This window comes from Staurois parvus, unplaced genomic scaffold, assembly GCF_062004578.1.
Source record: "Staurois parvus isolate SC_StPar_1 unplaced genomic scaffold, SC_StPar_1.0 ptg000395l, whole genome shotgun sequence".
NCBI lineage: Eukaryota > Metazoa > Chordata > Amphibia > Anura > Ranidae > Staurois > Staurois parvus.
The window spans coordinates 27,939-52,491 of record NW_028318191.1 but is presented as its reverse complement, the minus strand read 5'-3'; the positions used below and the strand labels follow the sequence as shown (position 1 = coordinate 52,491).

Here is a 24,553-nt window from a genome sequence, read left to right as displayed (position 1 = left end):
GCCTTTACTTATGTATAACTGGTGCAAATATGCTCTTATAGGTCCCTGCCTAAACACGAGCGTTTGGTCGATTTGCATGGCTCTGTAATTGACTATAATTATGGAGGAGGCTCCAGCATTGCAGTTCTGCTAATCACAGAACGTCTCCATAGAGATCTTTACGCAGGACTTAAGGTAAGCACGTTCTGTTTTTATATTAACAGAAGTAGAAGTTAGAGTATAAGCATTTTACCTTTTTGTAATTCTGGAGACCCTGTCGCCAAACCAAACATTTTTATTGATAAGAGTAGTTTGTACATTCTTTTGCCCCTACGAGCAATTATTTAATTGACTTGCAGAGATGCAGGAAATAAAATTAGAAATTGTCTCTTTAGAGTATGTTGGAATCTTCTCACCCTGTCTGCCCTCTCTTTCACCCCCAGCCACTATATCACATTAAAGTGTTACTAAACCCACAACAGTAAAATCAGTCTGTATATGCAGTAAAGCATGCTTGTTATAATCACTGTGGAACCTAAGGGTCCTTAATCCTCTGCATTGTGTAAAAACGTGGTTTGATCCTGACTTCTCTTATCCTCCCCTTTTTCCAGTGTCCCAGTCTTATCTCCTGGTAACACATATTGTGTGGAGACACTCTGCACTTGCTCAGTTTGGTGTGTGTTGCTAGAGGGTTTTTGTTTATTTTTCTTTTTTTTTTTTCTTTTTCTGGGAGAGTCTGGAAAGTGCTGATTGGCCCTATGCTGATCCCATGCAGAGGTCAGGGGTTCTGCATCCTCTTACAGCAAAATGAAAACTTTCTACACACTTTAACATGTGCTCACCTGGACACTGATAGTCACAGGACTGCTCTAACGGATGATGAAAAAAGGTATTTTATACAGGTGAAACTCGAAAAATTAGAATATCGTGCAAAAGTTAATTTATTTCAGTAATGCAACTTAAAAGGTGAAACTAACATATGAGATAGACTCATTACATGCAAAGCAAGATAGTTCAAGCCATGATTTGTCAGAATTGTGGTGGTTATGGCTTACAGCTCATGAAAATCCCAAATCCACAATCTCAGACAATTAGAATAAAACATGCAATTAATAAAACAAGGATTGTACATAGAACAATATCGGACCTCTGAAAAGTATAAGCATGCATATGTACTCAGTACTTGCTTTGGGCCCCTTTTGCAGCAGTTACTGCCTCAATGTGGAAGCTATCTGCCTGTGGCACTGCTGAGGTGTTATGGAAGACCAGAATGCTTCAATAGCGGCATTCAGCTCTTCTGCATTGTTCTGTCTCCTGTCTCTCATCTTTCTCTTGGCAATGCCCCATAGATTCTCTATGGGGTTCAGGTCAGGCAAGTTTGCTGGCCAATCAAGCACAGTAATCCCACGGTCATTGAACCAGGTTTTGGTGCTTTTGGCAGTGTGGGCAGGTGCCAAGTCCTGCTGGAAAATTAAGTCCGCATCCCCATAAAGTTCGTCTGCGGAAGGAAGCATGAAGTGCTCCAAAATCCTGGTAGACGGCTGTGTTGACCCTGGACTTAATGAAGCACAGTGGACCAACACCAGCAGATGACATTGCTCCCCAAATCAACACAGACTGTGGAAACTTCACACTGGACTTCAAGCATCTTGCAGTGTGTGCATCTCCATTCTTCCTCCATACTCTGGGTCCTTGGTTTCCAAATGAGATGCAAAAGTTGCTCTCATCAGAAAAGAGGACTTTGGACCACTGCGTAACAGACCAGGTCTGTTTTTCTTTAGTCCAAGTAAGATGTTTCTGACGTTGTTTGTTGTTCAGGAACAGCTTGACAAGAGGAATACGACATTTGAAGCCCATGTCCAGGATCCGTCTGTGTGTGGTAGCTCTTGATGCACTGACACCAGCCTCCGTCCACTCCTTAGGAAAAGACCATTCAAAAGTGTTGGGGACTTTCATGACAACCCTTTCCAGGCTGCGGTCATCCCTGCTGCTTGTGCACCTTTTTCTTCCACACTTTTCCCTTCCACATAATTTCTATTAATGTGCTTTGATACAGCACTTCGGGAACATCCAACTTTTTTTGCAATTACCTTTTGAGGCTTTCCCTCCTTATGGAGGGTGTCAATGACGGTTTTCTGCACAACTGTCAGGTCAGCAGTCTTTCCCATGATTGTGATTCCTACTGAACCAGACTGAGAGACCATTTAAAGGCTCAGGAACCCTTTGCAGGTGTTATGGCTTAATTAGTTGATTAGAGTGGGACACTTTGAGCCTAGAATATTTCACCTTTTCACAATATTCTAAATTTCTGAGATTGTGGATTTGGGGTTTTCATGAGCTGTAAGCCATAATCATCACAATTATGACAAATCATGGCTTGAACTATCTTGCTTTGCATGTAATGAGTCTATCTCATATATTCGTTTCACCTTTTCAGTTGCATTACTGAAATAAATGAACTTTTGCATGATATTCTAATTTTTCGAATTTCACCTGTATTTACTAAAATAATTGCACATCCATGTTCTTTGTACTGTGGGATACCAGATTTAGTGAATGCAGATTCCTGGGTTTAGTAACACTTTAACAGGCAGCTCTGAACCCATGTGAGAGAATTGCTCCAGAACACACCCAGAAAAAACAAGTGAACACAGACTGAGCTGTAATTGTCAGCTTTTATTGCGCAAGTTAACAAACTAGAGTCTTAAACTCATGACCATTTGACATTTCATGTGCTTTCTAGGAGACAAAACAAATATTAGTTTCTCAAGTTTTCTAGTCAAGAATGGCACATTCAGCTTTTAGATTTGCCTTTACCAACCAATTTCCCTGTTACAAGATGGAGATGATCCCTATCGCAAGAAAAATGTTTTTATGATTAACTGCTTTTTCTATTTTTCGGGGATAGCAGAAATTGTTGTTCCCATAAAAAGTTAGCACCTGACAACTTCAGTTCACTTCTCTGGCCACAGCTCACTTCTTTACCAGCACAAAGGTGTAAAGTTGGCTCCAGCCTTCAGAAAAACTGTGACTTGTTTGTACCCTGTATAGATATGTTGTGTATGAAGTGGGGATCAGGATTTGTTTGCAGGAAAAAAATCCTCCTGGTATTTTATCAGGGCAAAACCATAGTTTGGTTTGTGGCTCCTGCAAATGCATCCGCTTCTGATCCTGTTTATACTGTCTTCTTACAAGGTGATAATGTTTGTTTTGCATTGAAATCTCACAGCAAAATCTTCAGACTTTCAGCAGGGTTATCTTTGATTAGACATTAAATTTTGAATTTGGAAGAAGTTTAAACCCAACAGCAGGTTAATGACTTTTAAGCAGTTGCAGCTACAGTTTAAAAAAAAAAAAAAAGGTTAATTCATATGGATAAAATCTAATCTTTGTAAATACCCTAAGTAATTGCCACTTTTGCTGAACAGTTTGGCCTGGAAAATAAAGGCTGTACTGACAACGGGTAGTAATAGTTGCACGGGCTTAAAGAAAACAAAAAAGCTGTGTTAACACTATGCTCAGCCGAAAGATTACAGTATATACTGCATGAAAGTGTTTTTTTTTGTTTTTTGTTTTTTTTTTTTGTTTTTTTAGATCTCGTTCACATACTCGCAAGAAAACCGATGCGCAGATTTCACTTGCATAGACCTCCGTTTTACATCCATTTTCCTGCACATCTCAATGCCTATAGTTCTACTTTAAATGCGAAATTCATCTAAAAAAAAAAAAAAATGATAAAATGATTTTTTTATTTTTTTTTTGCACATTAAAGGTAGGCAGGTTATACTTTATGCCTAGCTTGATTGGGCCCTGACACCAAGTGCTCTTTTTTGCTTGATTCAGATTTTTGCCTGATGTTTGTTCCATTGATATTCATGAGAAATCAAAACACTTCTCACTGCATGTTGAGTGTTGTCTCAAATTGCTGAGCTTTTACACTTGTTACAATGCACATTAAATTGCCCATTACCACATGTCAGTGTGCATTTGTGTGTCCATGTACCTTCACATTTTGTTTAGATGCATTTGCTTTTGATTTCAATGATCAAGGAAAAGACACAAAGGTGTAAATACAGCCTTGGAGTCTAGTTGGTGGCCCTTTTTAGCTTGATGCAGTGTCAGGATGATGGGCATTTTATGCATTTGTAGTCTCAACTCCACAGAAAATGTTTCCTCTGGAGATTAAGATGGTGTCTTATCAGTTGTACTGTGACTTTCGTTAAAGCTGAACTACAAGCAGGAGTATTTTAAATAGTCATTATGTCTAGAATAGGAACAACCACAATACGTACCTTATTTCCCATTCCTTGGAGAGTAGAGGGGAGCAACGGCGACATCTCCATGTATAATGCGGTACTGTTTTGACATCTGAGAGCTGCAGCAGGTCAGTAGCGAAGAGAAGCGACTTTGACTCTCCATGCACACTAGGCGCTTAAAAAAAAAAAGACTAAAAAATTTTCATATTTAGCGTTTTTGTGCCGGTGTATAGCAGCAAATAGTGGTTTAAGAAGCAAGTGGCCACCGTGTCCTTGGCAACCAATGACTCGTTGTCAGCAGGATTACCCACTAACAGCTGAATGTAAACAAAACAGTGGGGTCTCCTCCAAAATCCCTACTAGACCCTTATCCAAGCATACAGGCCAACAGGAGGGGTTGAACGAGAGGACCTCCCACGCTTTATTTTTTAAACTAAACCCACAACCGTAAAATCAGTCTGTATATGCAGTAAAACATGCTTGTTATACACACTGTGGAACCTAAGGGTTTAATTCTCTGCATTGTGTAGGAAAAAAGGCTGTTTGATCCTGTCTCCTCTGATCCTCTCTATCCTCCACATTCCCCAATCTATCTGCTGATAGTACAGAGCCCTAGGAGGCACTCTGCACATGCTTAGTTTGGTGTGTATTGCTAGAGGGTTTTTCTTTTTTTGGGGGGGGCACATGTGATCGTCACTGCCCAGACAGTTTCGGGGATCATGCAGCCTCATAGGACAGTCAGAGGAGAATGAAAACTTCTAGAAGCTTTAACCAGTGCTCGATGGACCTGATAGAAGTCACAAAACTACTATTCACTGCTGATGAGAAAAGGTTTTTAGCAGTTTATATTTACTAAAATAATTGCATTTCCATTTTTTTCTACTGTAGGAGACCAGATAATAGTGAATGCAGGGTCCTGGGTTTAGTAACACTTTATTGGTAGCATTCTTTTATTTTAATTTTTTTTATTTATTACAAGTACTTGTATAGCACGGTCAATTTACACTGTGCTGTATGAACACTATATTGCCAAAAGTATTGGTACACCCCTCCAAATCATTGGATTCAGATGTTCTAATCACCTCCACAGGTGTATAAAATCAAGCACCTAGGCATGCAGACTGCTTTTACAAACATTTGTGAAAGAATGGGTCGCTCTCAGGAGCTCAGTGAATTCAAGCATGGTACCATGATAGGTTGCCACTAGTGCAATAAGTCTGTCCGTGAACTTTCCTTGCTACCAAGTTTTCCATGGTCAACTGTTAGTGGTCTTATAACAAAGTGGGAGCAATTGGGAACCACAACGCAGCCAGGAAGTGGTAGGCCACGTAAAATGACAGAGTGGGGTTCAGTGCATGCTGAAGTGCACAGTGCGCAGAAGTCGCCAAGTGTCTGCAGAGTCAATAGCTAAAGACCTCCAAACTTTATGTGGCCTTCAGATTAGCAAAACAGTCGTGTGTAGAGAGCTTCATGGAATGGGTTTCCAGGGCCAAGCAGGTACATCCAAGCACTTACATCACCAAGTGCAATGCAAAGCATCAGATGCAGTGGCGTAAAGCACGCTGCCACTGGAGTGGAAAAGTGTTCTGTGGAGTGACAAATCATGCTTCTCTGTCTGATGGACATGTCTGTGTTTGGTGGTTGCTAGGAGAATGGTAGTAGCCTGACTGCATTGTGCCAAATGTAAAGTTTTGGTGTATGGGGATAGTGATGTGGGGTTGTTTTTCAGAGGTTGGGCTTGGCCCCTTAGTTCCAGTGAAGGGAACTCTTAAGGCGTCGACATGCCAAGACATTTTGGACAATTTCATTGTCCCAACTTTGTGGGAACCATTTGTGGATGGCCCCTTCCTGTTCCAACATGACTGCTCACCAGTGCACAAAGCTAGGTCCATAAAGACATGGATAAGCGAAATTGTGCAGGCCAGTCCTGTTTCTCCACCCCAGAGTCCTGACCTCAACACCTTTTTAGGATGAATTAGAGCGGAGTCTGCAAGGTAGACCTTCTCATCTGACATTGACCTCACAAGTGCGCTTCTGGAAGAATGGTCAAACCTTCCCATAGGCACTCCTAAACCTTGTGGACATGCTTCCTAGAAGAGTTGAAGCTGTTATAGCTGCAATGGGTGGGTAAACCCTACGGACGGACTGGGATGCCATTAAAGTTCATGAGCGTGTAAAGGCAGGCATCTTTCAATACTTTAGGTAGTGTGTGTGTATGTATATGTGTGTGTGTGTGTGTGTGTATATATGTGTATGTATGTATGTGTATACAGTATCTCACAGACGTGAGTACACCCCTCACATTTTTGTAAATATTTTATATCTTTTCATGTGACAACATTGAAGAAAAGACTAAACACACAGTCACGATGACCATTGCCTTGCTAAAGAAGCTGAGGGTAAAGGTGATGGATTGGCCAAGCATGTCTCCAGACCTAAACCCTATTGAGCATTTGTGGGGCATCCTCAAACGGTAGGTGGAGGAGCTCAAGGTCTCTAACATCCACCAGTGGAAGAGGACTCTAGTGGCAACCTGTGAAGCTCTGGTGAACTCCATGCCCAAGAGGGTTAAGGCAGTGCTGGGAAATAATGGTGGCCACACAAAATATTGACACTTTGGGCCCAATTTGGACATTTTAACTTAGGGGTGTACTCACTTTTGTTGCCAGCGGTTTAGACATTAATGGCTGTGTGTTGAGTTAGTTTGAGGGGACTGCAAATTTACACTGTTATACAAGCTGTACACTCTCACTACTTTTACATTGTAGGAAAGTGTCATTTCTTCAGTGTTGTCACATGAAGACATGCTTGGCCAGTCCATCTTTACCCTTAGCTTCTTTAGCATGGCAGTGGTCATCATGAAGGTGTGTTTAGTCATTTCTTCAGTGTTGTCACATGAAAAGATATAATAAAATATTTACAAAAATGTGAGGTGTGTGTGTGTGTGTTTTATTTATTTTTTTGCAAATTTCATCAGTCTCTGCCCTCAAGGAACGTACAGCCTAAAGTTTGCTAACTCGCATTCATACACACTAGGGCCAATTTAGACTGAATCCAATTACTTATGGCCATGTCTTTGCAGTGTAGGAGGAAACCCAAACAGACATAGGGGGAACATGCAAACTCCAAGGCAGGTAGTCCTGTGGTTGGGCACTTAGCCACTGTTCTGCCTCATGATTTCATCACAGTCTCTGATGGGGTGCTGCTTCAGATTGAGTGCGGCTTTGAACGAGTGCATAGAAGAAGCAGTTAAACGCAGCAGTTGAACTAAAGCGGGAGAACTCAAGCAGCAGGAAGACACAACAACAGCAAGAAGCTCTACTGCATGCTGGAAGACTGCAAGCAAACACCTTGGGAAACCTTTTACATGCCTGAGTCCCACTCTGTGTACCTTTATATAATACACCCCTCTTCTCCTTATCATATTACTACCCTCTGTTCCCAAATCTCATTCCTTTACCCCTCTGCTCCACCTCACAACCTGTACATCTCCCCCTCACTGCTATCATCTCCCTACTACTGCTCTCTTCACCTCCCCAAAATGTCTCTTCCACTCCTCCTCCTTCTCATTTTCCTCTCCTCCGTTCCCAAAATCCATTCACTATATCCCTCTGCCCCTCCCAAACATTTGTATATCGTGTCCTCACTGCTTCCCTCACCCCTCTATGGCACCCACCACCTCCTCCTATTACTCCGCTCTCCCACTGACCCCAACACCTCCACTAGGAGTTTCTCACGCTCCTGCACATCCCGCTCCCATGCCACCTTTCTCACCCTTCTCCTCCTCCTAGCCGCGGGGGACATCTCCCCGAATCCTGGCCCTCCACCTCCCTCACCCACTCAACACCCTCCCACCTCCACGTCCTACTGCAACCCCCACAACTTAGTATCTGTCCCCCTGCTCCCTAAAATCTCCCCCCCGTTTTCATGTGCACTCCTGAACGCCCGTTCGGTGTGCAACAAGCTTACCGCCATCCACGACCTCTTTGTTTCCCGCTCCCTCAACATCCTAGCGATCACGGAAACCTGGATCCAGCCCACTGATTCTACCTCCCCTGCTGCACTCTCCTACGGAGGTCTCACCTGGACCCACTCACCCAGGCCTAACGGTCGTAAAGGTGGCGGGGTTGGTCTGCTCCTGTCACCGCAGAGCACCTTCCAAGTCCTCCCAAACCCCCCCTCCCTATCCTTCTCCTCCTTCGAGGCCCACTGCCTCCGACTATTCTCCCCAACCCCCCTGAAGATTTCTGTGATATACCGGCCTCCTGGATCCATACCCCGCTTCCTGGATGACTTCTCCTCCTGGCTACCCTTCTTCCTCTCCTCTGAGCTACCCACCATAATTCTTGGGGATTTCAACATCCCTGTCAACCTCGACAACCCGGACACAGCCCGTCTCCTCCACCTAACCTCCTCCTTTGCACTTGCACAGTGCATACAATCCAACACCCACTCCGACGGAAATATCCTGGACCTTGTCTTCTCCAACCGCTGCGCTCCCCACAACCTCACTAACACCCCCTTCCCTCTCTCTGACCACAACCTGATCACCTTCTCTATCTCCTCGTCCTCCAACGCCTACCCCTCCAAATGTCACACTACTACCAGCCGTAACCTCCGCAACCTTAACCCTGCCTCCCGCCACTCCGCAGCTGATCAACTCCACGACCGCATCCTCCCCCTGTCCTGCCCCGACTTGGCTTTGACCGCCTACAACAATGCGCTCTCAACAGCCCTCGACTCACTAGCGCCTTTAACCACACGCAACATCAGACCCCGACCGCTCCAGCCCTGGCAGACTGATCACACCAAAACCCTCAAACGACAAAGTCGTGCCCTGGAGCGACTATGGCGCAAAACCAAATCCCAACAAGCCTTCATCCGCTACAAATCTGCCTTCCGCACCTACACCTCCTCCCTCCATGCTGCCAAACAGGCCTACTTCTTGACCCTCATCAAGGCCCTCTCCTCCAATCCTCGCCGACTCTTCTCTGCCTTCAACTCTCTACTCTCTCCACCCCCACCTCCACCCAGCACCTCACTCACTGCCCTTGAGATTGCCAATCACTTCAAAAACAAAATTGACACAATTCGCAAGGACATTGCCGCAACTCACACACCCTTTCAACCCGTCCTCTCTCACACAGCTACCCCCTTATCCCCCCTCCCCCTCGACATAACCCGCAGGGACTTCGTCGCTGCTCAAACTCTCTCCAACCCCCTTCACCCTCACTCAGCTACCCCCTCATCACCCCTCTCCCACGGCCCCACCACTGCTCTGACCTCCTCTTCCACCCCACCCTACATTCCTCATACTGAAGCTCCCCCATCACTCCACACCTTTGACCTTACTACCATCGAGGAAGTCTCCAAGATCCTCTCTGATGCCCGCCTCACCACCTGCCCCCTCGACCCTATCCCCTCACAACTCCTACGACCTTCCTCCTCCTCCATCCTATGCTCTCTCACCCACATCTTCAATCTCTCCCTCTCCTCAGGCACTTTCCCCTCCCCTCTGAAACATGCACACATCACCCCCATACTTAAAAAGCCCTCCCTGGACCCCAATGACCCGAACAACCTCAGACCCATCTCCCTGCTCCCATTTACATCTAAACTCCTCGAGCGCCTCGTCTACACCCGCCTATGCTCTCACCTCAACGACAACAACCTCCTCGATCCCCTACAGTCCGGCTTCCGTCCCCTACACTCCACCGAAACTGCCTTACTCAAACTCTCCAACGACCTGCTAACCGCCAAAGCTAATGGCCACTATTCAGTGCTCCTACTCCTTGACCTCTCTGCGGCCTTCGACACAGTCGACCACCCCCTCCTCCTCAAAAAACTACACTCCCTCGGCCTCAGAGATTCTGCTCTCTCCTGGCTCTCATCCTACCTGTCACAACGCTCCTTCAGCGTTACCTATAATGCTACCACCTCCCCCTCACTCCCCCTCTCTGTTGGGGTCCCTCAAGGCTCTGTCCTCGGGCCCCTTCTCTTCTCCATCTATACCTCCTCCCTTGGCCAACTCATACACTCTCACGGCTTCAACTAACACCTCTATGCCGACGACACACAAATCTATCTCTCAACCCCCCACCTCACCCCCTTGGTCTCAGCCGGAATCACACACCTACTGAGCGACATATCAGACTGGATGTCGCTCCACTTCCTTAAATTGAACCTCTCCAAAACCGAGTTTCTTGTCTTCCCCCCCAGCCCGGACACCACCCCCCATTGATTTCTCCGTCACATCCAACAACGCTACCATCAAACCCGCCCTGCAGGCCAGAGTACTGGGTGTCATTCTGGACTCCAACCTATCCTTCCAGCCCCAAGTCCAATCTTTAACAAACTCGTGCAGACTCAACCTCCGCAACATCGCCAAAATCCGCACGTTCCTAACCCCAGAAACCACTAAACAGCTCATCCACTCCCTCATCATATCACGACTCGACTACTGCAACTCCCTCCTCACTGGCCTGCCTCGCCGCTGGCTATCCCCTCTTCAGTCCATCCTGAACACGGCTGCCAGACTCATCCACCTTTCCAACCGCTCTGTCTCCGCCACCCCCCTCTGCCAATCCCTCCACTGGCTTCCGATTGCGCAACGGATCAAATTCAAAATCCTAACGCTGACGTACAAAGCTGTCCACCATACTGCCCCGTACTACATCTCTGACCTAATATCCAAGTACCGCCCAACACGCACACTCCGCTCCTCACAAGACCTCCTTCTCTCTAGTTCCCTGGTCTCCTCCTCCCATGCCCGCCTCCAGGACTTCTCCAGAGTGTCACCCATCCTTCTGGAACTCCCTGCCCCAACCCATCAGATTATCACCTACTCTCCTCTCCTTTAGGCGCACCCTGAAAACCCATCTCTTCAGGGAAGCCTACCCCACCCCCTGCTAACTTGCCGACCTCCTCCACTCTTCCTACCACTCCATCCCCCACAGCTATCTCCTCCTGTGCCACCACCCCCTCCCTCCTAGATTGTAAGCTCGAAAGAGCAGGGCCCTTGATCCCCTCATGTTTTGCATTGTATTGGTATTGTTCTGTCACATGTTCTGTCTCCCTTTGTAATGTACAGCGCTGAGCGAACTATTGGCGCTTTATAAATACTGTATAATAATAATAATTCAGCTGGGAATCCCACTGACAGCTTATGAGTCCTCGGTTGTTAAGGACGCGGCAGCTGCCTGCTCCTTAACCCTTTATTTACAGCACATGACAGCATTTAGGAGCATTCAGGGTGTCTTTTGTTTGTTTTTTTTTTCCTGTCAGAAAATCTCTCTCAGAAACGCAAACCATAAGGTTTTTTTTCTGCTCCTAAATGCTGAGCTTAAACGCCTCTAGACTGCAAAGTGTGCATGGACATGTAGGATAACAGTAGTTGCTTCTAGAGGCAGGAAATGGAGAATGGCAAATGCTGCTGCTAGGAGTGTTTTAAGCTATTGTGCATGGAGCCTAGGGGCCCCATCTTACAAAGGGGCCAAAGTCTGCAGTGGTGAGGAATAAGGCAAGTATTTAAATGTATTTCTTTCCCTAGGCAAAATGTGCCCCACTGCAAGGGTAACTTTTCCTTAGCCTGGAGTTCAGCTTTAAAATTGTGTTCTTCAATTTTTTTTTGTTCAAAAGACACCACCATAGTAATTCTAGATTTCAATTTTGCATATCATAGAGCAGTTGCATGTTTTTTTTATTAGAAGGTTACATATATTTTAGGTTTATTGGGAAAATACAATTTAAGTCCTATATCTTTTTAATGTGTTGGTGACTGTACAAGCAACTTATCCACCTTCCATTTTCTCCTAGGCTGGTCTGTCTTTAGAGGAACGGTTACAAGTTGGTTTAGATGTGGTGGAAGGCATCCGTTTTCTGCATAGTCAGGGCCTGATCCATAGAGACATCAAATTGAAGAATGTTCTGGTGAGAATAGCAATAATACCTATGTTGATGCTAAAGGACATTTACTTTGTGTGTACACTGTTCTGTTTGAAGCTCACTACTCTACAAAACGCTTAAAAATTTATATTGACATCTCATCTTAACAGACTTTTTTTTTCTTCTTTTAATTTTATAACCTGTATAAATCTTTTGTTCCTTGCATTGATTACATCCTTCTATGAGCAGAATAACATGTTCCAGCTTTTATGAGCTGTGTACATACCACATGTTGAGAATGAATAGGTAGATCACCTGGGGCCTAGGCTAGTGGCCCCTGGATCCTAGAAAATTGCCCAAGGAAATATCTTACTAGATCTGTCCGCTAGTGGACACCAGATGCAGATCTGATGGTGTCCCATCTGAAAAGAGGAGACAGGTTTTCTTGCAAAGACAAAGGTCTTGTTAGTGGAAGTAATGGATGCCTGAGTAGTGCATGTGTGGCATAGGTACAGTCTAATGTACATACTGAGACTTCTGCTTCATAGGGTTATACCCTCGTTATTCTTGCAGCCTAAGATTGAACACAAAGCACTTGGTAATTAAATATAATCTGTCTGTTTACAGATGCCCCCTGGTGTCTGTTGTTAAAGCTGAGCTTTAGAGTAATGGTATTCTAGCAGAATTGGTTATGTGATTGATGTAAAAAGAACATAGGGCAATCTTCCTTAGGACCTGGAAGGTCCTTCTTTGTTTGGAGTGAGTCCCTGAGAATTAACAGGCTCTTTCATGTGTTAGAATTTTTTCATTTTTACAGGCACAGGTTTATCAATGCTTACATTGAGACTTTTTTGCTATCATGTTGCGTTGTCTACTCTGATGTTACTATCGCTACATTCTTTAGCTAGTCATTCCTTGGTCAAACGTTTTATAGAAGGAGTGACTCGTGTGGTTCCCCCAGTTTATTCTGTCCCTCCTTCTAGTGATCTGAATGTAGTTTTTTCAGCCCTGCAGAAGCGTACTTTTGAAAAATCTTGTTGGCCTGCTCTTTCCCCGAATGAGGATTATGGTGTTGTTTCTGAAAAGCTCAACCTTGCCTTAAAGTGTATTTCCAATTTTGTAGCCACATTAGGTCAACCTCCACTTTAGATTTGTTATGTTCTCATTCACATAGACTAACTATAGAAGAAAAAAGCTGCTTTCTACATTGTACTTGCTGTTTTCTGAAACTCTAAAAATATTCATTGTTTGTCATTGTAGTAGGTTCTTTTAAGGGTATGGCAGCCTGCGCCTCTACTATTCCTAAATGGATTTACTGGGTCATCTCCTATGTTTATGCTGTGAAATCTAAAACTCCCCTTTTCAGTTTTTGCTCATTCTGCTAGGGCAGGCAAAAGCAAGTCGAGCTTCAAAAGCAAATCATGATGTCTCTAGTTTTTAAGACTGACCAGGTCATTTTTTATGAATTTTTTTTTTTTTTTACTTTTCACAAGGTTGATGTGGTTGCATTTGGTAGATGTCCGCTGGGTGACAAGCAGGCCTGTCATCCTTCTGAAGTGAAATTTTACTGACATGTCACACAATTTACTGACAGTCATTTTTTTTTCTGACCGTTCAAAAATTAGCAAAAATGACCATTTTCAGTGCAGTATCAATATGTTAGCTTCTAACCTGTAGCTAGTGCAATTAGCAATGTGCTTAAGGTATAACAAAAGGCAAAACATTTTTATCCTTTTACATGAAGACCAGGTTATTTTAACCCAGCACAGGGTCACCCCTTACGTCAAAGTCTGAAGTGTTCCCATTTATAGTGCAAGGGGGAACTCTGTGGACCCTGACGTAAAAGGGAACACTGTGGACTCTGATGCAAAGGGGAATGCTGCGGACTCTGGTGTTAAGGGAAACTCTGAAGTAAAGGGGGCCTATGGTCACCAGAGCACCACCCCCCCCCACCCTTTTACACAAGAGTCCACAGAGTTTCCCTTACAGAATCTGCAAGATTACCCCTTACAGTGCAAGAGGGAACTCTGTGAACCCTGATGTGAAGGGGAATGCTGCAGACTCTGATGTGAGGGGGCTCTGGTGACCAGAATCAGAGTTCCCCTTTACACCAGAGTCTCCAGTGTTCCCCTTTTTTCATACATGTTGTGAATAAAATAAAGGTTTATAAGATTTGCAAATCCTTGCATTCTGTTTTTATGTAGACTTTAAACAACGTCCCAACGTTTTTGGAGTTGTAGTAGTACTTGACTCTTCTTTTTTTTTTTTTTTTTTTTTTTTTTTTTTTTCCCTTTCACAGTTGGACAAAAAGAACAGAGCAAAGATCACAGACCTGGGTTTCTGCAAGCCAGAGGCTATGATGTCTGGCAGCATTGTGGGAACTCCTATACACATGGCACCAGAACTCTTTTCAGGTAAGGGCTCGTGTACACTGCAAATGTTTTCCTGTGTGTCCATGTACACATCTTCGTTTACAGGCATTTGAGTTTACAGTAATTTTTTTGAATGCAGAAAACTTGTGTTCAGCGTCGATTTTATTAGCGTTTCAAACGAAAACCGCTTGTAAATGCGGCAAATCGCGTTTATAAACGTTTGAAATTTTTTTTTTAACTCTTCCAGTTCCCGATGCTGTCCAGAGCCTTTTTTCATCATGAAAAAATGCATGCAAAGCGTTTTCAAGTTACTCAGATGGACAAAACTCACTCCACCAGACACCTTTCCCACCCTTGGAAACAAAAGAAACGTTAATGAGCAACTCACACCTAAGCTAATCTCAACACATGCTGCTCTCTCTGCTTCTACTCTGAAATAGTTACTAATTTTTTACCACTTTTCAGTGCATTTGGGGGGTTCTCAAGTGCTTATCTTTAAAAAAAAGCTCTTCTAAACGTAAACACGTTATGCAAACGCAGCTAAACAGACGTTTTTTAACCTATGATTTCCAGCAGTCCGTTTCCATCGTTCAGAAGTGTCCCGTGTACATGGGGCCTAAGAAATAAAAAAAAAATAAAAAATAAATATATATATATATCCACAATTGATAGAGAGGAAGGCAAGAAATCCAATATAGCATGATCCAATTCACTCCATTGATGGAAAAAAAAATCCTTCCTGATCATTTCCCCCATGAGGCAAGATGGTGTTCTTTGGATTAACTACCCCTGCTGTTATTGTCTCTAAAACTTAGTATCCCGTTATGTTTTGTGCATTTAAGAATGCATTCAGCACTTTTTTTTTAAACCCATCTACTGAGCTGGCAAGAACTGGTTCTTGAAGGAGTCTTTCACATTTTCCACAGCTCTTACAGTTTTTGTACATGAAGGTTAAATCTCTTTTCCTCCAAGCTTCATGTATTTTGCTTTCTATCACACAGTCAATAGGCTTGTGAATCATGTTCAAAATGTTGTTTCAAAGAGACCACTTTTTTGTAGCCAGGATCATATCAACTGTATCCGTATCATATGGCACTTGTTTGAGGTATTTTTATCGGATTTACTCTTGCTCCCTTTTCACTTACTACTTGTATACAAAACTCTTTTTTTTTTTTTTTTTTTCCAGGCAATGGGAATGAATCTCCTGCCCCTATAGACAGGAAGGAGATTCACATACATACATACATACATACATACATACATACATACATACACACACACACACACACACACACACACACACACACACACACACACCTACACCTCAAAAGTTTTAGAACCCCATTTTTCCAGTTTTGTTGAAATTTAAACAGTTCAACTCCCGTGAATAACCTGAAATGGTGCAAAGGTAAACCGCCAGAGGTGAAAAAAGTGTTAAAGGAGAAGTTCACCTTTTTATTTAAAAATAAAAACAAAAAAACAAAACTGGACATCTTTTTGCAGGCAATAAAAATTTGCTTTTTTTTTCCCTTTTGTATACTGCAGGGCATTGCATCCACAATCTGCTGATCATTGGTGCGTGCTATGCCAGGTTCCTGACGACTGTCAGCGGTCTGCTTGTACCTCCCATATTGGCAGACATTTACTGAATTACAGGAAGAATTTGTGGACTACAAGAGCACTCACCAGCGCCCAAGTAGTTTATTGAGAACTACAGCCGTTGGCTGCGGCGGCCAACAGTATTTGTAGTTTGCTCATTCACAGAGCGCTGAATGAATTCCCCGCATGGCCACACTGTTTTTAAATTCTGACAGCAGGTACAGGGAGAGGATCACTCACCAGCTGTCATAGGGAGGGGGGATCCCGGGGAGAGAAGGCAGGAGCTGGAACATGTTACATGTTCCACCCTAAATATGGGTGGAGCATGTAACTTGTTCCAAAGATGAAATTTATCCTTTAACAAAAACTGAAAAATAATGTACATTTTAGAGTTGTATAAAAAAGGCCTTTTTTAGGGAAGTAATCAAAAGGTACTTGGAAACTGGAGGAAATTCTCACAGGAGGACGTCTGGCAGACCCAATGCCACAACAGAATCAGAAGACAAGTTTCTGAGAATCAACAGCTTGTGTGACAGGTGGCTCACAGGACAGCAGCTTCAAGCACAGCTTAACACTGATTGAAGTAAGCAAGTCTCAGTATCCGCTGTGAAGAGAAGACTTTGAGCTGCAGGTGTGACATGTCAAGTGGCTGTAAGAAAGCTTCTGCTAAGATGGCAAAATAAGAAAGGCTTCCATGGGCCATGAAGCACTGCTAGTGGACTACTGAAAACTGGAAGGAGGTCTTAAGGAGCGATGAGTCAAAATTTGAGAACTTTGTTTCATCATATGGGTTCTTTTTTTTTTTTTTTTTTTATAAATACACGGTCGAGTAGGTGAAAGAATGGTTCCTCAGTGTGTGACACCAACTGTCAAACATGGAGGAGGAAGAGTGGTGGTCTGGGACTCTTACTGGATCCAGAGTCAGCAATTTGCACAGAGTGGGTGGCACTTTCAATCAGTATTACTACCATAGCATTCTGCAGTGTCATGCAGTACTCTGAATCAATACTACTACCACAGCATTTTGCAGTGTCATGCAATGCTCTGAAATATGTCTAGTTGGTCAGGGGTTCATCCTACAGCAGGATGATGACCCAAAATATACCTCTAGGCTGTGTCAGAACGAACACAGTCTCCAGACTTATCCCCCATTGAGCTGGTTTGGGATGAACTGGACAGAAGGGTAAAAGCAAAACTGCCTACAAGTGCAAGATATTTGTGGGAACTTCTGCAACATTGTTGGGAAGAAGTTTACAAAAAATATTTAATATCTGCTGTAGAAAGAATGCCACAAATGTGTTTGGCTGTTATATCTGCAAAACATTTGTCAAAAATGTTTGAGTTCAATTTAATTACGTTTTGCTAAATTATTCCATGATTTCTTTTATGCCCAATTGTTTGTTTTATGCTTTGTTTTCAGAGTACATTGAGGCATTAAACTACATAAATTTCAATACAAACTGGAAATATGGGAGTGTTCTAAAACTCCCTCTCCCAGCACAAGCTTATAGGGATGGACAGTAGCAATTAGGACAGACATTCTAACTTGCCTCTGTTCACTAGTTCTCAGCAGGGACTATGCAGTCATATCTGTGAGTGGTTCCTGAGCCAATATGGTCTCCAATACAAGTTGAATACAGCCAAGTTCTGCAGCTGATATCTCACATCTGAAAGTACCTTTGAACTAAATGTTTCTGACTTGGCTTTTGGGCTCACAAATGACTCCCCTAGTTGCAAAGGAAAGAAAAGGATAATGCAAAGCTTTTTGGTAATGCTTTGTGCAGAATATAGAATGAGGAGTCTAGATGGCAGGAAGGTTGTATATAAAGTTATCTATGTGGTCCTCCCGAGCTCCTGACCCCCAAAACAAATTACCACATGGAAAAATTGTACAAATTTAAGGCTAATTGGTGCTACGCTATCTCCAAGTATAAGAACATATAATATAATCGCTTTAAAAACGTACCCCTCTCAATGTACGAATTCATAAATATAAACTAAAATAAAGTGGTTATATATATCAAATCAGAAATTATCACCAGATCTCAATATAGAATAGACCTAAAACATCTGAAAATGTGGATAGTAAAAGTGAAAAAACAGCTAAACAAAGGCGTAACCTAGGTACACCACTGATAATAAATAGGGGACTGTGGGTGAAAATATAAAACTACTTAATATCTATTAAAACGTGCCAACATGAAAAGTGAGAAGATCCATAAAATGGGATCCCAAAAATACAGTGCTTATTGTAATGTGAAAATAAGCCACAAGACTTATGTAACTAGAACCGTTGCTAAAGAAGATAATCAAAAAACCTACGGATTGTAAGTAAAAATAGTGACAAATGGATTGAAGTGAAAAACCAAAAACAGTGACCCCCTAAAACGGGGATTTATGAATAAATAATAGAATAGGTGACTGATTTATATGGACTTGAAATAGCCCCCAAAATATATAAATGCCCCAACAAAAAGTGAATCGCATAAACTCCATATAGTGCAGCCAATAACATAAATTCAATGCACCGTAAAACGGTGAAGGTGTTCTGTAGTTCTAAATGGTGCACGTGTTTAAAAGGTGATTACACACAAAAAGGAGGAGGTCCGAAACTAGGCAAAATGCCCCCTCACCTCCATGGAGTGACCCTACAGGGCCAAAAAGTTTTTCTCACACAATATCGCACCAACCAGGAACCAGGACCCACATCAGAAGTATCCGGCACAGCGATTGGATAAATCCTTTTCACTGATGGATACTGGCACAACAGGAACCCTCTCCAGAGCAGTACAATAAAGGATCAGAAAATTCACATGCAGCCAGAAAAAATAGGGAGATGCTCCCATAGTGTGATACCGTAGTTATTTAATTTAAAGTAAAACCGAATGCCCACTCACATGTATTAAACCTTTACATAAGCACAGAGAACTACATGCTGTGAGTGTACTTGCATGGATGTGTATAGGAGTACCAATATGGCGTCCACGCCGGAAATTGCGTCACCACGTCCCTACGCATTACGTCCCGCTAACACGTGAGTTCCTCAGGACTTTGAGCGAGCGCAGCACCAATTAGCCTTAAATTTGTATTCTATAGTTTTAGAGCTTTGACAACTTTCAGATTGAAGAACCATGGCGGTCTGACCACTTTGCAGACTAGAAGAATTTATTAATCACGACTTAAAACACTAGTGTGGTGTTTTTTTGTTTTTTTTTTCTTTCCCCAAATTATATTTACCTAGGTGGATGCAGCATCAGTCTGATGCCGAATCTAAGGATTAGAAATCTGCGATCACATAATTGCTGAGTTCTGAAAGCTGCTGTGAGCAGAGAACAGTGACTGTCAGTCACCGCTGTCTGCTCTGCCCCCCACGCTGGAGCGCTGGGCTGTGGGGGGGGAGGGAGTGGCTGGCTCAGGCTCTCAGCGGACTTTGGGGTGTATCCCAACTTTAATGTCAGGATTTTTCCCCAGCCTGGACTGGATGAGTAACGTCAGCTGACAGCGAACTCCTGTAATCCACATGAGTACAGGCAAAAGAGCTTTGGCTGTACTTCTCCTTTTAACATAATTAAAAATATTTTGGCATGCTAAAAGATAACATTTCTAGGATTAATGCATAGTCCTTTGGAACCCGCAGTTGATTGATCTTGACTGGTGTCTCTGGTAAATATAGCATTATTAAAACACTGAACTGATAACCAAACATGATGATTTTGTTCAGTATATATTAAAACCTTTTCTATGTTTTGTTTCTTAGGAAAATATGACAATTCAGTTGATGTCTATGCTTTTGGGATTCTGTTTTGGTATATATGCTCAGGATCAATAAAACTTCCAGAGGCTTTTGAAAGATGTTCAAGTAAAGACCATCTATGGAACAATGTTAGAAAAGGTAAATGTGTTTTTTTTTTTTTTTTTGTTTTTTTTTTTTTTGTGTTGCTTAGCTAAAATTATATAGTGAATTGGTTACTTGTGTTTTAATGCTTGTGTGTATGAAATTTCCAAGTACTAAAGTTTTTAGTCTGGACTACGAATCTTCCAAACGTGGGCAATTCAAACTGAACCTAGTAAAAAAAAGAAATAAAATGCAGACGGAGGTAACCTATACTGAAAACATAAAATTAATAAAATAGAGATAAAAAAAGCGCATACCTGTGCTGACTGATAATACCAAGCAGCTGGCACAAATGGGTAGTATATAAACCTAATGATATGTGAAAGTGTCCACATATTCAATGTGTCCATATAATCCACATATTGGCAGCTATATTGTATACAGCTCTCAAGTATTACTGTAAATGTCAAGCTTAAAGTGATTCTAAAGGCTTACATTAAAAAAAAAAAGTCTATACTTACCTGCTGTGTGCAGTGGTTTTGCACAGAGCAGCCCAGATCCTCCTCTTGTCGGTGCTGGTGCTCCTGGCCCCTCCCTCCGGTCAGGTGCTACCACAGCAAGCAGCTTGCTATGGGGACACCCTAGCATGCACACTCCCCAGCCACTGCTCCGTGTGTCCATTTACGCACAGAGCTACAGTCAGCTGCATAAATATTGGGACATCGACACAATTCTAATATTTTTGGCTCTATACACCACCACAATTGATTTGAAATGAAACAAACAAGATGTGCTTTAATTGCAGACTGTCGGCTTTAATTTGAAGGTATTTTCATCCAAATCAGGTGAACGGTGTAGGAATTACAACAGTTTGCATATGTGCCTCCCACTTGTTAAGGGACCAAAAGTAATGGGACAGAATAATAATCATAAATCAAACTTTTCACTTTTTAATACTTGGTTGCAAATCCTTTGCAGTCAATTACAGCCTGAAGTCTGGAACACATAGACATCACCAGACGCTGGGTTTCATCCCTGGTGATGCTTTGCCAGGCCTCTACTGCAACTGTCTTCAGTTCCTGCTTGTTCTTGGGGCATTTTCCCTTCAGTTTTGTCTTCAGCGAGTGAAATGCATGCTCAATCAGATTCAGGTCAGGTGATTGACTTGGCCATTGCATAACATTCCACTTCTTTCCCTTAAAAAACTCTTTGGTTGCTTTTGCAGTATGCTTTGGGTCATTGTCCATCCGCACTGTGAAGCGGCGTCCAATGAGTTCTGAAGCATTTGGCTGAATATGAGCAGATAATATTGACCGAAACACTTCAGAATTCATCCTGCTGCTTTTGTCAGCAGTCACATCATCAATAAATACAAGAGAACCAGTTCCATTGGCAGCCATACATGCCCACGCCATGACACTACCACCACCATGCTTCACTGATGAGGTGGTATGCTCAGGATCATGAGCAGTTCCTTTCCTTCTCCATACTCTTCTCTTCCCATCACTCTGGTACAAGTTGATCTCGGTCTCTATCTGTCCATAGGATGATGTTCCAGAACTGTGAAGGCTTTTTTTAGATGTCGTTTGGCAAACTCTAATCTGGCCTTCCTGTTTTTGAGGCTCACCAATGGTTTACATCTTGTGGTGAACCCTCTGTATTCACTCTGGTGAAGTCTTCTCTTGATTGTTGACTTTGACACACATACACCTACCTCCTGGAGAGTGTTCTTGATCTGGCCAACTGTTGTGAAGGGTGTTTTCTTCACCAGGGAAAGAATTCTTCGGTCATCCACCACAGTTGTTTTCCGTGGTCTTCCGGGTCTTTTGGTGTTGCTGAGCTCACCGGTGCGTTCCTTCTTTTTAAGAATGTTCCAAACAGTTGTTTTGGCCATGCCTAATGTTTTTGCTATCTTTCTGATGGGATTGTTTTTTAAGCCTAATGATGGCTTGCTTCACTGATAGTGACAGCTCTTTGGATCTCATCTTGAGAGTTGACAGCAACAGATTCCAAATGCAAATAGCACACTTGAAATGAACTCTGGACCTTTTATCTGCTCATTGTAATTGGGATAATGAGGGAATAACACACACCTGGCCATGGAACAGCTGAGAAGCCAATTGTCCCATTACTTTTGGTCCCTTAACAAGTGGGAGGCACATATGCAAACTGTTGTAATTCCTACACCGTTCACCTGATCTGGATGTAAATACCCTCAAATTAAAGCTGACAGTCTGCAGTTAAAGCACATCTTGTTCGTTTCATTTCAAATCTATTGTGGTGGTGTATAGAGCGAAAAAATGTTAGAATTGTGTCGATGTCCCAATATTTATGAACCTGACTGTATAGCTAGGACCTGCCCTCTCTCTTCTCATTGACTCTCTGGCTGTGATTGACAGTGGGAGCCAATGGCTGCACAGAGAAAGCATCGCTGTACATAAATTTAATTTTTCATTTTTTTTCACAGAAATAGTTTTCTTTTGGTGGTATTTGATCACCACTGCTTTTTGTTTTTTGACAGTTGGAAGTAAACAAATCTACTTTTTGTTTCCTGCTATCAAGCATATCCAACAAGAAATGTAAACATTGCATTTATTCATAACTTAGGGCAGTATGTATTCTGCTACATACTTTTGGTAAACAAAAATCCCAATAAGTGTAGACGCTGTAACTTTTGTACAGACCAATCGATATACGAACTATGGGATATATACTGGAATTTTTTTATTTTTTAATTTTTTTTTTCTTCCTATTAATGGCAGCGATCAGCATCTTATAGCGGGACTGCGATATTTCGCCTGACATTTTTACACACTTTGTGGGAACCAGTGACACTAATAGTAATCAGTGCTAAAAATATGCACTGACACTGGACTAATGGCACTTAACCCCTGGAAGGGGTTAAACATAGCTAGGCACACAGTTAACCCTTTGATTGCCCTAGATGTGTTGTGTGTACTGCATGTGCTGCTTTTACTAGAAGTGATAGATTGTATTCCCTTTTTCGCAGGGACACAAGATAGATCCATCACTACCTCAATCCCACCCCTGCCCTCCCCGTCAGAGTGGAGCTCTGCCTTGTTTACATAGGCAGAGCTCTGTTCTGTGTCTTTGGTGATCAGTGGATGTCAGCAGACATCCATTGACCGGCACCTACTGATCGGTTCTTGTTGTGAGTATTCACAGCAAAAGTGACCCGCTGGCAGCACGCGTGCACGCCTCGTAGGCGGAGGTGCGCAATCACATTTATATACATGATTTTGCACAGGAGGGCCACCCTGTTGTAGCAGTATATCTGCTATGGGACGGTCCTAAAGTGGTTAATGTGACCATTAACCTCAATGACCTCCTTGGAATGGAGGGGAAAGGGTTCAAGCATAACCCTTAAAGCAGATCTGAAATTTTGTATATAACTTTAGCTGTCTTTATATGTTTGGGTCTGTTCATTGTGTCAAATTTTTTAGACGGTATCCTCCTATGCATTATTTCATCATATAAGTTTAAGTTGCCCAGATTTGTGACTAATTTTTTAATTTAAGCCTTTGGAACTGATATATATATATATTTTTTTTTATCCCTGGCCATAGGTGTGCGTCCAGAGAGGTTGGCTATCTTTGATGAGGAGTGCTGGAAGCTGATGGAAGCAAGCTGGAATGGGGATCCCTCTCAACGCCCTCTCTTGGGCATTGTGCAGCCAATGTTGCAAGGCATCATGGACAGACTTTGTCGCAATCAAGAGTCCAACAAAGCATTGGAAGATTCCACATGATGGCATCCACCTTGTATTTGTAGGTTGGCAGAGAATCAGACTGTTGAGCCCTACTGTATGGAGAGGTGGACACTTTGTACAGCTTAGGCTTTTTTCTTTTTTTTTTTTTTTTTTTGCCTTTTGCATGTTTTTTAATATGCACAGTTCTAGCTAGCTGTACTTGCCATACTGTTCTGAGCAACAAGGTGGCAATTTTGTTCTTCCCGCCAGCTACGTGCTTAGTTTGGCTGTAAAATTCTTCTCCTGTGTTGTAGGAAGTGACTTTTTATGTTTACAGTGTATATTTTGCTCAGGAGTCTGATAACCTAGTCCTTGAGAACTTTATTGTAATGCTTGTGCTCACAGCATAAAACTCGTATTTTTATGGGTGGTTCTCTGCATTGATTTATTTTCCTCTACGCCTGAACTCCATGCTATACAAGGTTTATGCAGATACATTGAATATTTTTGATCTAACCTATTCTTCCCCACTTTAAGGAAACTATTGGACCCAGTTGCAAAATTATGCAGTCTTAAATTTATGTTTTGTGAATTCATGCATTCATGTTTTAGTCGTGTTTTATATGGGTTTGACACATTGTGAAAGAACCCTTTTTAATTGACTTGAATATGAGGTTGCATATCTGTGGCACACAAGCCATGTATGTATGTCTTTTCAAGCATAATCTGCACAAAGCATCTAATGTAAATAAGGTGTGTTAATGTTTTCCTGCAGTTGCAATGCAACAAAAAGTACTGTGGAATAAAGTGTTTAAAGTCAATATATTGAAAATAACCCTTTAGTTACACGTTTAGTTAGAAAATATATGAATTTTTAAAGGGTTACTAAACCCACAAGAGTAAAATCAGTCTGTATATG

The 24,553-nt window shown here is 42.5% G+C and overlaps 1 protein-coding gene across 1 annotated transcript in view; it reads left to right on the top strand.

The window, feature by feature from the left end:
• The window catches only part of DSTYK (dual serine/threonine and tyrosine protein kinase), a 130,950-nt gene extending 106,892 nt beyond the window's left edge, over positions 1–24,058 (top strand). The window contains exons 9-13 of the mRNA XM_089686345.1: positions 42–174; positions 12,051–12,164; positions 14,419–14,533; positions 19,848–19,982; positions 23,513–24,058. Of these exons, the coding sequence (XP_089542471.1) occupies positions 42–174; positions 12,051–12,164; positions 14,419–14,533; positions 19,848–19,982; positions 23,513–23,694 (679 nt within the window). The 3' untranslated portion in view covers positions 23,695–24,058. The remainder of the gene's footprint in view (positions 1–41; positions 175–12,050; positions 12,165–14,418; positions 14,534–19,847; positions 19,983–23,512) is intronic.
• The last annotated feature ends 495 nt before the right edge of the window (positions 24,059–24,553 follow it).